Genomic DNA, 12,469 nt, shown 5'->3' on the forward strand with positions numbered 1-12,469 from the left:
TTCTTGATGCCGAGCTTCAATCCATAATGAAGACTACAGTCCTTGACCTTCTGCAGTAAGCGATTCAGGTCCTCCTCAGTTTCAGCAAGCAAGGTTGTGTCATCTGTATAACGTAGGTTGATACAGATATATATAGATATAAGCACAAGAAAATGTTTAGACACCAAAGTTTATTAGTGGTTATCAGGGACATGAGGAAGGGTTATGATGTTAACAGTGACGGGGGGGGGGGGGGGGGGGGGGGTGGAATCACAACTCTATAATTAAGGTTAGGTTTGCACATTCAATTATTTTAACTGTTGTCATCAGTTGTACATCTATAAAAAGGCAAAAGTTGTGATAGAAACATTTATGACAATGACAGTAAAAAGTAATTATATACAAACACACATCTTATGGGATTTAGTTTCTTGGTTCAGGGCTTATGGTAATGGTTTCATAAGCCATGACAGTTAACTGGCCTAATGACATGTTTAATGCCTCTGTTCTAAATCTTAGTTTACTGCGTGGTATCAAGCATGTTATAAGCTGTCAATCAGCCATCCGAGACACAGAGGTCAGTCTCCATTCACTTATAACAACAAAGAGAGAGCGTGGCTAACAAGAGGAGGAAGTGGAACGTGGGCTTTCACATGAACAACTGACTCCTTTGCCGCAAAACCAGAAGAACTGGATGCTTTCAGGCTGAGCAAAGATTCCACTGAACAGAACCATCTTGATGAAAGGAGAGATATGCAGAACAAAATTTCAAATTCTAATGGACTGTAGAATAACTGATAGCTTTGAGCTGTGGTGCTGGAGAAGAGTACTGACTACCAAAACCCCCAGACAGATCTGTGCTGGAGAAGTGCAGACAGACTGCTTCCTGGAGGCAAGTGGGGCAAAGCTTTGTCTCAAAGACTTTGGGTATGTTTAGGTAGGAGAGTCTATTCCTCGGAGAAAGACATGCTTGGAGGTGGAGGGCTGGCCTCACAGAGGAAGACTCTCAATTAGATGGATTCACAGAATGACTGCAGCAATGGGCTCAAGTGTGTCAGAGATGATGAGAATGGCGCAGGAGAGGATGGGTTCAGATCCTTTGTCCATAGAGTCATCATGCGTTGTACTCAACTTGATGGAACCAACAAAATGCACTCTAGACTTGCTAGAGCCTTGGAAGATTAATGAATGCCTGAAACTACTGCCCTGAGAGAATCTTTCAGTTTTAATCCAAAAATATTTCCCAACTATTTCATAAAATCTTGCAATGGTGTAGCTTAACTAGTATGTACACAGAGTCACTAACCTGTGCATGAGGTAACTGGGGCATGTTACGCTATATATATTCTTAACAGTGCACGGTCTTCACTATTATTTGCTCTGCATCGGAGAGCTGGATAATGACTAAGGATGATGAATAAGAATTGATGCCTCTGAGTTGTGCTGGAGAAGAGTCTTGATCATACCATGGACCACCAAGAAAACAAATAAGTCTGTCATGGAGAGGGTGAAACCAAGTTTCTCCTTGGAGGCTAGGATTTTGAAACTCCATCTTACATACTCTGGGCAAGTAGTCAGAAGAGACCGGTCCTTGGTCATGCCTAGAAGGGTGGCTGGACAGCTCAGGTGAGGAAGACCCCAGATGAGATGGACTGATACAGTAACTGGAGAAATGGGGGTAGGCATATCAGAGTCAATGGGACTGCCTCAGGACAGGGCAGGTTTCAGAGGTGCTGTACACAGGGGATCGCTATGAGCTGCAGGTGACTTGAAGACACATTAACAACAACAATAACAAGAGGAGAAAAGGAAAGAAATGAGCTATGGATCTATTAAAAGATAAGGAGTAAGCATAAGCGCCCCATTGTAAAGTGAAAGAGGCCTGCCTACAAATGCTACATAATGCCTGATTTAAATGCATGCCATTCTGGGGAAGGGCACACTGGAGACTGAGGACAAAGTTCAGAAGGAGACAGGCCCAGGAACACAGGCCATTCTGAGGATGGGGAGATGACTCCTGAAGGTACCGGTAAGTGTGTGAACTACAGTTAACACCCAGGGATCCCCAGACAGGAGAAACCCAAAAAAATCCGCGCTAATATGATTAACCATGGAAAACGTTCAGAGAGCCAGGAGGAAGGACACATCCTCTCCAGGGAAATGTGTGGACAGCAATCAGCTTCACCCTCCACCTATGTTGGTCAGCTAGCACTCTCCGCTGCCACAATGGCCTAATCTCACCCCAAAGGGGCTGCCACCCTACGTCTGTGTGCTCATTTGCTCACACTAGGAACGCCCTCCCTTTCCTCCCCACCACCTCAAGGTTGGAGACCACCTCAAGCCTCCCGCCCCTCCTCTTTCACTGACCCCAAGTTCTGCCTCTGCCCACAGGTGTAAGTTCTAAGTTCCAGTTCAATGCTCTGAATTCCGAGTTTTCCCTGCGCAGCTCATCTCCCTGAGGCTGCAGCTCCTGAGGGCAGCCCTTGTCTACGGATCAACACTGCAAGAGTATGATTGCTTTCACGAAAACAGCACTGTGAAGACTCTGCAGAGAAAGCACTCTGCCAGGAGCTTCCGGAGCGCCCCACCTCTGAGCTGACACTCACGGCCATTCCGACTCGGGCTGCGTCTGGTGGGCTTCCAGGACACCAATGGCGACGTTGAGGTTTTCCCGCAGCTCCGTCATTCTCTCAAGATTAAGCGTTGTGAACATAATCATTGCAGAGTAGGCAACAATCTTTTTGTCATGATGATTCAAGCAAGTACTTTAAAAGAAAGAAAATTCAATTCTTAGCTCACTGAGCAGCATTACAGAGCATGAGTTAATGTAAATAATAACAATCTCATTAACAAACATACTATACACGCTGATATTTTTAAGAATATAACAAAAACCACAACACTTGAAGTAAGCACATTATATACTGCAGGAAGAGTGAATTCAAAACAGAAAGACATAAAATTACTCATTATAAAAACTATTCAATATTAATGTTCTAGTTTTCTCATGCCTTAGAACCAAAAGGCAAAATAAAAGCTTCTAATTAGAAAAAAAAAGAGGAAATTATTACATTTATAAAGCAGGAATGTCTCATTCTCACTAAAGAGAAAAATCAAGAGGATAAAAATTGATAGCTAAAATAAAAATAAAAATAAAAATTGATAGCTTAGTGATCCCAGGCCCTGCCTGCTCTATAGATAAGGGACAGAACGCCTCAAACAACAACCGGAGTCAGGAGTTTGAAAACCAGTGCTGGTTCATCTACCTTTCAGTTGTGTGTGGACTTAAGACAGACTCTGACTTGTCAACGGTCATTTCCATGGGTCCCACCTCCTGACGGGATTTCCTGTCTTTTTCAAGGTCCTAGCAGTCTTCTGCAGGAAGCTCTTTCTACTTCCATATTCCAGATAAAACCCCCTTCCTGCCTGTGAGCTGACCCGTTACTGGGTTTCTAAGGCTGCAAATGAAACAGAAGACAAGACTGTCCGTGTCTCTCCCGCGAACGTGCTCATCAGAGAGGCCGTTCTGAGTAAGCAGGTGCTACACCACCAAGGATGGTGGAAACGGAGGCCCCGAGACACTGAGTTCACGTGACTTCTCAGTGACATAAAAGCCGTCCCTGCCACAGCTGGAATTCATGTTTGGTTTCATGTCTCACAAACACAGAGAAGCCACTTCGTCTCTGTCACTGCATTTTCAGCATGAGAAAGAATGCAGTACAAGGTCTTCTCTGCCTCTCTCTCACAGAGCTTCAGTGAAGACAGAATGAAAGGAACAGGAAAACCACAACATGAACTATCAGCCTCCCCGCACTGTCCGATACGTATTCAAAGGCCTCATCTGTTCTTCGCACCCTGGATGCGCCCAGCTCTGTTTGTTCCTACACTACGGTAGAGAAGAAAGAACTGCCTGTTCTTCACATGTCCCTTCCAAGCATGGGCTCCCGGGAGGTAAGGGATGCATCTAAATGACCAGTGTGCTCCCACCAACTCAACAGCACAGGATCTGGCAGACACCAGGCACCCAAAATGCTCTAAAGGAATGGATCCCAAGACAAAGCTTTTTGTGAAGCTTGAATCCATCCCTGCCTCATCTACCTAAATTCAAAAGTATTTCTAGATTCAACCATTAAATTCTTTCTAGACATAAGGATAACAGGTACTTCTATACATGCAATTCTCGCCAGCTGCTGGAATGTAACAGGCAATCAAGTCACAGAGCTGAAAGAACATTAGAGACCACAGGACTGATTCCCATGCTGTACAGCAGGTGGGCCCAGAAAAACCACAAAGTCAACGATAACAGCATGGTATTTGTTAAGAGCAGAGGCTGAGGACCCAGTGAGCAAGTTCATCCCGTTATGCGACTGACCGTCATAAGCTTCATTCTCATTGGTCAAGACAGGACGATGTCACTTCCCTTGCAGGGCTACTGGTAAGACTCAATGTGTGGCATTTGGACAGCAGCTGCTGGCACCACTGAAGTCACTCTGTGCTTTGGCAACAGAGCCTGTATAAGAAAGCGTCCAGCCCTCCCACTCCAATGACCTCCATGTTTTTATCTATCTTGTTTCTAACACTTCTTTATGTCTCAACACTCAATTTCTTACAAACCAGTAGAGCTGGATCAGGATAGGGGGAAGAAGTACATCACCAGGAAAAAGATCAAGGTCCAATAAAGGGGTCGACACATAAAGGGCCAATGAACTGCTGCCCAATGGCAGAGTCAGCAGTGAAAACCACAAGCTGCTCCCCCCAGGAGAAGACGGGACAGTGTGATCTCGGGGAGAGTCACAGCCTCAGAGTCTATCAGATCACTGGGTGTGAGAACTGACTCAGTGATGGTCTGCTGGGGGGAGGTGGGGCGTGAGACTTTTTAATTTTACATTAGCCTAATTCCAATGTCTTACATTTACATTTTGTCTCATCGACATCAGTCTTTGATATCATTCATCCTTTAACCATAATTTTTACTTCTTCACTAAAGTAAAACTAACCAACAATGTGCAAGGCTGCACGAAGTTTTAGGAATGTGCAGCCATCCACCACCCAATGAAGACACAGAACACGGGTCTCCACAGCGCCCGCTTGCCTGCCCTGCGTGGCACTGCCAGGAAGAACTCGACACTGGCTTCTCCCCACAGGGGAGGTTCCCCTGGTTTCAACGGGGTGAAACCACCACCACCTCTCAGAGGTTAGGAAAATTCTCGTCAATATACTCACAAAAAGAGTTCTGGGAAAGCATGTGCCCACACCACAGTCTGGGACTCTTCGTTTCGTGAGGCGACGTTGCCTAAGAACTGGAGGCCGCAGCGGAAGGCTGAGAACACACCAAAGCAAAACCAGCAGTTAAAAGATGCAGAAAAGGTTTTTAATACTCAGCAAATAAGCCTAACATTCCCTGAGTTACTAAACAGAGGGTTCCATATTCTTCTTCAACCTATAAAGTCTCTATCCACGCTTGACATTAATATTAAAAGGCTTCACCAAAACAATGTATGCTCCATGAAATTAACTCACTTCTTAAATAAAACCACTGATGTAGACATATATATACATGTAATTACAATAAACAGGATACAAACAGCAATTGAAAGATATTAATTCTAAGACTAAATTTTGAAAAATCTAACTACTTACTATTTAAAACGCACATCATATAAGACAGTAGAAATAGTGAATAATGGAAAAAAGTCACACTACACAAACAAACACGGGCCAAAAAGGAAGTCATAAAACAGTTAAAATTAGGCTTAATAAACTTTAAGGTAAAAATCACTACTGGAGATTTTTTAAGGAGGTCATTTCAGAATAATTTCCTGGGGTCACAAACGGCTAAACACTCAACTACGAACCAGTAGGTCGGAGCGCAAGGATATGTGCATCTCAGGAAAGAGGTCAATTAAGTACACAAACCCTGTGGCCCGCCCAGCTGGACTCGCTCTCAGGGTGCTGATGTGAGTCAGGATGGACTGGACCAGACGGGACAGCAGACAAGGCACCCCAAGCTCTCAGCAGGGCTGCCCCTCATCTTCACACGGCGGAGATGCTGCTGCCGCCGCTGGCACCATCGAGCCACCCTGACTCGGCTGCTGGTCAAGCACAGCCCTGCCCAAGCCTGAGCCACCCTCACAACCTCAGCTGTGCTCAAATCCTCTGGTCCAGCCACTGCATCAATCCAGCTCACTGGCGACCTTCCATTGCTGACCTGATACTCAGCTAATCAGAACATCCCTCTCCCGGGGCTGGCCTCTCCTGATAACACACCCAGAGAACGTGAGATACGGCTCACCATTTGCTTCGAAGGAGCACTCTGGCTTCTTTCAGAACAGTAACTGGCTTTTTGCAGAAAAGACAGACTGCACACAAAAAATCAAAACACTGAAATAAAAAAATGTGTGATCCATTCTACAATGGATTATGGTAAAACGTCCTGGACTGAGGGGAGAATGTGTGAAACAGAACTCAGAAACAAACATGGTCAGCCTTACTGGTTCAACAGAGACTGGTGGACTCCAAGACTATAGTCACCCTCTGAATGTGAAACACAAACAAATCCCTCCTGGAACTCTGCCCTATCTCTGCTCAAGTCCACTGTTGCAGTCACTGTGTCAACTAATTTCCTTAAAGATCTTTGTCTCTTTACTGCCTCTCTACCTTCTCCAGGCCTGATATCTTTTCCCAAGGACTGGCCCCTAGGGCGCTCTCTGGTTGTACTTCCTCAAAGACAGATTTGCTTGTTCTTGTGGCAGTCCATGGGAAATGCAATACTCTTCTCCAACACCACAATTCAAAGCACTGATTTTTCTTGTCTTTCTTTTTCAGTGTCCAACTTTCAGATGCACAGGAAGCAACCGAAAAGATCACAGGTTGGATCAGGTATACCTGAAGTCTTTAAACGGATATCCTTGCTCTTTAGAACTCTCGAGAAGTCTTTGGCAGCAGATTCTCCCAGGACAAGCACATCTTTTGATTTCCTAACTGCTGCTACCATGCTGGCATTGTTGCTGTCGTTAGGTGCCATCAAGCTGAGTACAATCCACAGTGACCCTAACCAGATCTGAACCCTGTCCTGTCCTGTGCCATCCTCACACTTCCTGGCCACCCACTGCGGCAGTCACCTCAATCCATCTGGTCAAGGGTCTACCTCTCCTTCACTGACCTTTCCGAGCATCGTGTCCTTCTCCAAGAAATAAGCCCCTCCTGGTAACACGCCCGAAGCATGTGAAGAAAAGCCTCGGCAGCACTCTGGCTGCACCGTCTCTAAGACAGATTCATTTCTTCTTTTGGCCGTCCATGGGATGTTTAGTGTTCTTCTCCAGCACCACAGCTCAAAGGCAACAATTCTTCTTCTGTCATCCTTAGCCACTGTCCAGCTCTCAGATACACAGCAAGTGATCAGAAAGACCATGGCCTTGATCAGGCACACCTCTGTCCTCAAACTAACATCAATGCACCAAAATTAACTTGGAGAGGTCCCTAACTGCAGACCTTCCCAGTGCAGTCAGTCTCCTGATTTCCTCAGTGCTGGTACCAAGGGTGTTAACTGTGGATCCAAGTAAGATAAAGTTGTTGACAGTTTCAATCTTTTCTCTGTCTATCTGGATGCTGGCTATCAGTCCAGTGGCAAAAATCTTTGCTTTCTTGACAGTGAGATGCAATCCATATTGAAGGTTATATTCTTTCATCTTCTACAAGAAGAGTTTCACGTCCTCCTCACTTTCAGCAAGCAAGGTGGGGTCATCTGCACAACACAGTTTATCGATGAGTCTCCGTCTGATCCTAATGCCACATTCCTCTTTGTATGTAGAGTCCAGCTTCTTGAATAATCTACTCAGCATACAGACTGAATACGTATGGAGAGAGACTGCAACCCTGACACACTCCCTTCTTAATTTTTAAACCATGCAATGTTTCCTTGCTCTGTTCTTACCTCCAGGTGTAGGTACAGGTTCCACAAGAGCACGATTAAGTGCTCTGGGACTCAAATTCAATGACAGCCAGAACTTGTTGTGATCCACACAGTCAAATGCCTCTGCACAGTAAATAAAGCATAAACAGACATTCTTCTGGTATTCTTTAATTTGAATCAGGACTCATTTGACAACAGCAGTGATATTCCTGGTGCCACGGCCTCTTCTAAATCCTGCCTGAACTTCTGGCAGTCCCCTCTCTATGCTCCCTTTTGGTTTTCTAATTCCAGCATTTTGCACATTTTGTTTAGCACTTTGCTTTGTCTTCTTGAGCTGCCCTTTGATATCTTCTGTTAGGTTCTCTCACCTGGCATTTCTTCCCTATGCTTTGGCTTCTGTGCGTTAAAACATAAGCCTATAAGGTGATTAATGACACCCAGAGGCACTCACTCCTTGGAATAACCAACCATATAAGGCTAAAAGAGCAGCCCTGCCCAAGGCGAACAGCCCCGAGGGAGGAAAGGGGAGGAAAGGATTATTAAGGGAATTACAGAGAGGAAGTGGGGAGAGGACATTATATTGTGGGAATTGTAATAATGCTATAAAACATAATATGTACAAATGGTTGAATGGAAAACCAATTTACTTCATAAACTTTCACTCAAATCATAATTTTTTAAAGAAAACAAGCCTAAAGCCTCAAACCTGAATTCTGTTATTGTAATCTAAACCAAAAAAGCAGCTTACAGCACTGCAAGGCCAAAAAGAGGCAAAAGCCAAAAGCCAAGTGCCTGTCTGCTGCAACGTGAACACATAGTGACGGAGATTTCTGTCAACTAGTCAGGAGTTTTGGAATTGCAAACTATTTATAGGAAAATTAATAGTTTAAAAAATAATTCCTTTTCACTCAGATAGCCTACAGATTTTAAAAAAGAAAAGAAAAACACTACCTACTGCACACTGTAGGCTGTAACATTCAAATCCTGTGAAGTTTCACTTACTACACACCAATCTAACAATCTCGCAGGACCAAAAGTCAAACGACCCAGTCAGCACCTTGACACAAGGTCCAAACAGCTGTGGGGAGGGAAGGGTTCAATGGCCTAGAAACACAGTGCAAGCTCCAGACAAGTACAAATGACAGTTTATTTTTTACCAAACCGGTTATCAACTGATCTTTATGTAAATACTGCAAACGTTACAAAGCTCCTCAAAAATGCCAACATTATTTTTACAGATTAGAAAAGAATAAAGGCCAAAAACAACACCAATAACTCAATTAAAATAGCTCAGGCTTGTGTTTACATAAATTTGATGAGCCTAATATATTCGTCACACCACTGCAATTATTCCCTGAAATAATACTCTAAATATTATTTTGACAATGTAATTACAGCTCTTACCTCAAGGGTGGTAACGAAAAACTGGCACAGCCATCCTGCTAAAAATCCAGCCAGAAGAAAGTTTTACGTGAGCAAGAGTGACAAGATACCGCAGACGTTTTATCAGGAAGCAGAAGAGTTGTTACAAGAGGGCCTGCGTTCGGTCTGAGCAACCCCACTCTGTCAGAGGCTCCCCCAGAGAAAGCGGCCCTGGGGGTGCAATAGGTCAAAATATTTGGCTGCTGACCGGTGGTGGCTTGAACCTATCAGCCGCTCCATGAGGAAAAAACCTGGCAGCAAAGATTCCACCTGGGAAACCACATGGGGTAGTTGTACCCTGCAGTTCAAGGTCACTATGAATTGGAAATCACAGTAGGGCTAGTTTGGTTTTTCTAAGAAGGTGATGAGAAACAGCACTTCATTTATATTTTCCTTGCTCAACTAATAATACCTTCCAACTCTGTCTGCACGCACCAGTCACCTACTCAACAGCGATCCAACTCAAATCTAAAAATACCTCTAAGTGAAGAGACAGACAGACCATGATTATTAACTGAAAGCCTCAACACTGGTCATAAGGCAAGAAAATCAAGATAGCAGTTCTCTCAAAACTGACCTACAGACACAAAATAATTGCTGACAAAATTCTACCTGCCTTTTCTGCAGGAATTGACTACCTATCAGATTAACAGAAATGCCAGAGTCATGTTCACCAAAACAGTTTAGAAAAAAAGAACATCGCTTCTCAATTTCAAATGTACCGCAGTAAAAGTAGTCATCAAGACACCATGTGAGCAGCACAGCAGGGATAGACACCAAAGGAACGGGCCCCTAGAGTTCAAAGAAAGGCCCCTTTCAGAGACTGTTGTCAGAAAGCGGCCCAGGTGATCTGGTGGAGGAAGGACAGTCTCTAATAAACGCTCCTGGAGCCACGCACGCTTCACATGCAGTCCTCCCATCACACATAAAAGCTCCATGAAAACCCCTCACTGCGCTCGGCATGAGGTCAAGTTCGCAGATCTGCAGTCAGGCTGAGAGCTCTAAGACACAATCTGAACATCAGAGCTGCAGACGAGTAGGGTCCTGGATGGGCTCAGGCCAAAATCAAGAGGAGTTAAACAATGAACAGCTCCATAAATTCACCACAAATCGGTATCCTAGACACTTACAGAGGGCTAATCTTATGTAATCTGTGGAAATGCGTCCATGTATGTAAACTGTGTCAATAATGCCTCAGCAAGGTGGATAAAAATTAAATAAACATGCCTGCAACTACTCGACCTGCCAACGAGTCTCCGGACACCAGCCACCAGCCAGCCTGTAAGGAATGACTGGGAAATGCCAATGAACAGTGTCACCAAGCCATGACTTCCCTCATCAATGCCCAGCAGCGTCCACCAAAACCCACTCAGGTCTGCCCTTCCACATTGTTATTAGATGAGCCGCTGCAAAGAGAAAAGGAAGAGTGAAAGAAGGCTGATCCGTTTATCCTATTTTGTAAAAGGTGCAAGTCTGCATGAGAGCTAAGAAAAGGAAAATGGACTGAGGAGGCATGCACCCCAGGTAGGTGTTTTTCACAGAAAAAAGAGACCGCATAATATGCTGAAGAAAGATGGCACTACGGGGAAAACTGATGCTTCAGGAGAGCAAGGGGGTCATTTCAGAAGCAGCGTCCGGAGCAGGGGTGGGACGCAGCAGGCGGACTCTGCTCTGACCGAGTTAACCACAGTGGGTGCGCTGCTGCTTTAGGGAGCCGTCAGTAAGAGGGACACCTACTGCTCCCAGCACAGCTCCCCGGCATCTGCCAGTGACACACCATCCAGCACAGCCTTTCTTTCTCAGCAAGGATAAAATGAAGTCCACGTGGAACTTTCTGACTGAACTACTGTGTAACACAGACTTCAAGAAGAGTGGCCTTTCCACAACAAACCTTTATTTTACTGATTTTCATCTCTTAATTCTAAGCACTAAAGTTTTATTTTGTAAAATAGTTATTTAAAAAAGACCTTTCATTAAGTAGCTCAAAAAACATTTTACAAATAAATCCTGTATTTTTGCCAATTTCTAGAAAACACTCAAGAAATAATTGCCATTCAAAGAAGCTCAGAGAAATTACTTCATGTATAAATCCTCAGATGACAGCATTCACTGAAAAAAAAAAGTTCCCAAATAAAATATGTGAGCGTTCTAGAGAAGGAAGGAATAAACACACTGATAACTCACAGAGCATAAAGGAGGTAACCAGGTCGGGGGTGTTTTTGCCCATTTCTCCTCTGTGTTAGTCTCTGTGCCTACTGGCTTCAAGCTATTCAGCTACAGTCAATGTGGGCAATCCCAGTGCAAGCAACAGCAAGCTTTCCAGAACGTCTAGAAAAACTTCACAGTCTTCATTAGAAGACGTGGCGTCCTCCTTAGTACTGCATCGAAACCATGAGAACGCAGAGCTCCCTTTCTGCTTTAATACACATGTAACTCTTCATCACACTATAGACTGGCTGCTCTCACTGGAACATAAGCTCCCGGAGGGCAGTTTCCTGCCTGGTTGGTCACTGCACCGGTCACATCTGACCCCACAGCAGGCTCCATCAGGTTCCATTCATAAATACTGAAGGCAGAAGGAAAGGATGGCTGAAACATACTTACGTGTGAATTCATTAATATTTTATTACTGAAGTTTCTTACTCTCGTGAAATACAGAACACAAGCTTCACAAATTATGTACTACTAACAACACTACTTTAAGCTCTTTTTACAAAACTACTGGTAAGCTATAAAGTATACTGCATGTTACCTGTCAGCAAAGATTCCTGTTCCGTTTGCAGTTCACGAAAAAGCAGCAGCAAGTCAACAGCAACACTAATTGTATCCAAGTTCCTGTATTATGTTTAAAAAATAAAAAAAGACAAATACATTCATGTTCTTTTTTTTAGATTTTAATGAAAAGTTTATAAAGAACTTGGTTCATTCAATGCTGCATATTTTTCTCCCTATTCCCCTCTCCCCCAATTCACTTTTTTCTTTGGGGAAAAAAGTTCTTTCATTGTTATACAGTCACGCATGTGTGCGTGTGTGTGTGTGTGTGTCCCCCCGTCCATCTGTCCCCCAGATTTCTATTCATTCATTGTTGCACATTTTTCTCCCTATCCATTCATTTTTTCTTTGGGGGAAAAAAAGTTCTTTCATTGTTATACAGTC

General features: G+C 44.1%; 1 protein-coding gene across 1 annotated transcript in view; it reads right to left on the minus strand.

Annotated features, from left to right (window-relative positions):
• Positions 1–12,469, minus strand: part of ATXN10 (ataxin 10) — a 188,357-nt gene that overhangs the window by 162,690 nt on the left and 13,198 nt on the right. The window contains exons 3-5 of the mRNA XM_006888127.1: positions 12,066–12,148; positions 5,203–5,299; positions 2,586–2,744 (exon numbers count right to left, since the gene is read on the minus strand). Coding sequence (XP_006888189.1) covers positions 2,586–2,744; positions 5,203–5,299; positions 12,066–12,148 — 339 coding nt within the window. The remainder of the gene's footprint in view (positions 1–2,585; positions 2,745–5,202; positions 5,300–12,065; positions 12,149–12,469) is intronic.

This window comes from Elephantulus edwardii, unplaced genomic scaffold, assembly GCF_000299155.1.
Source record: "Elephantulus edwardii isolate Elephantulus edwardi_28Jun2011 unplaced genomic scaffold, EleEdw1.0 scaffold00064, whole genome shotgun sequence".
Taxonomy (NCBI): domain Eukaryota; kingdom Metazoa; phylum Chordata; class Mammalia; order Macroscelidea; family Macroscelididae; genus Elephantulus; species Elephantulus edwardii.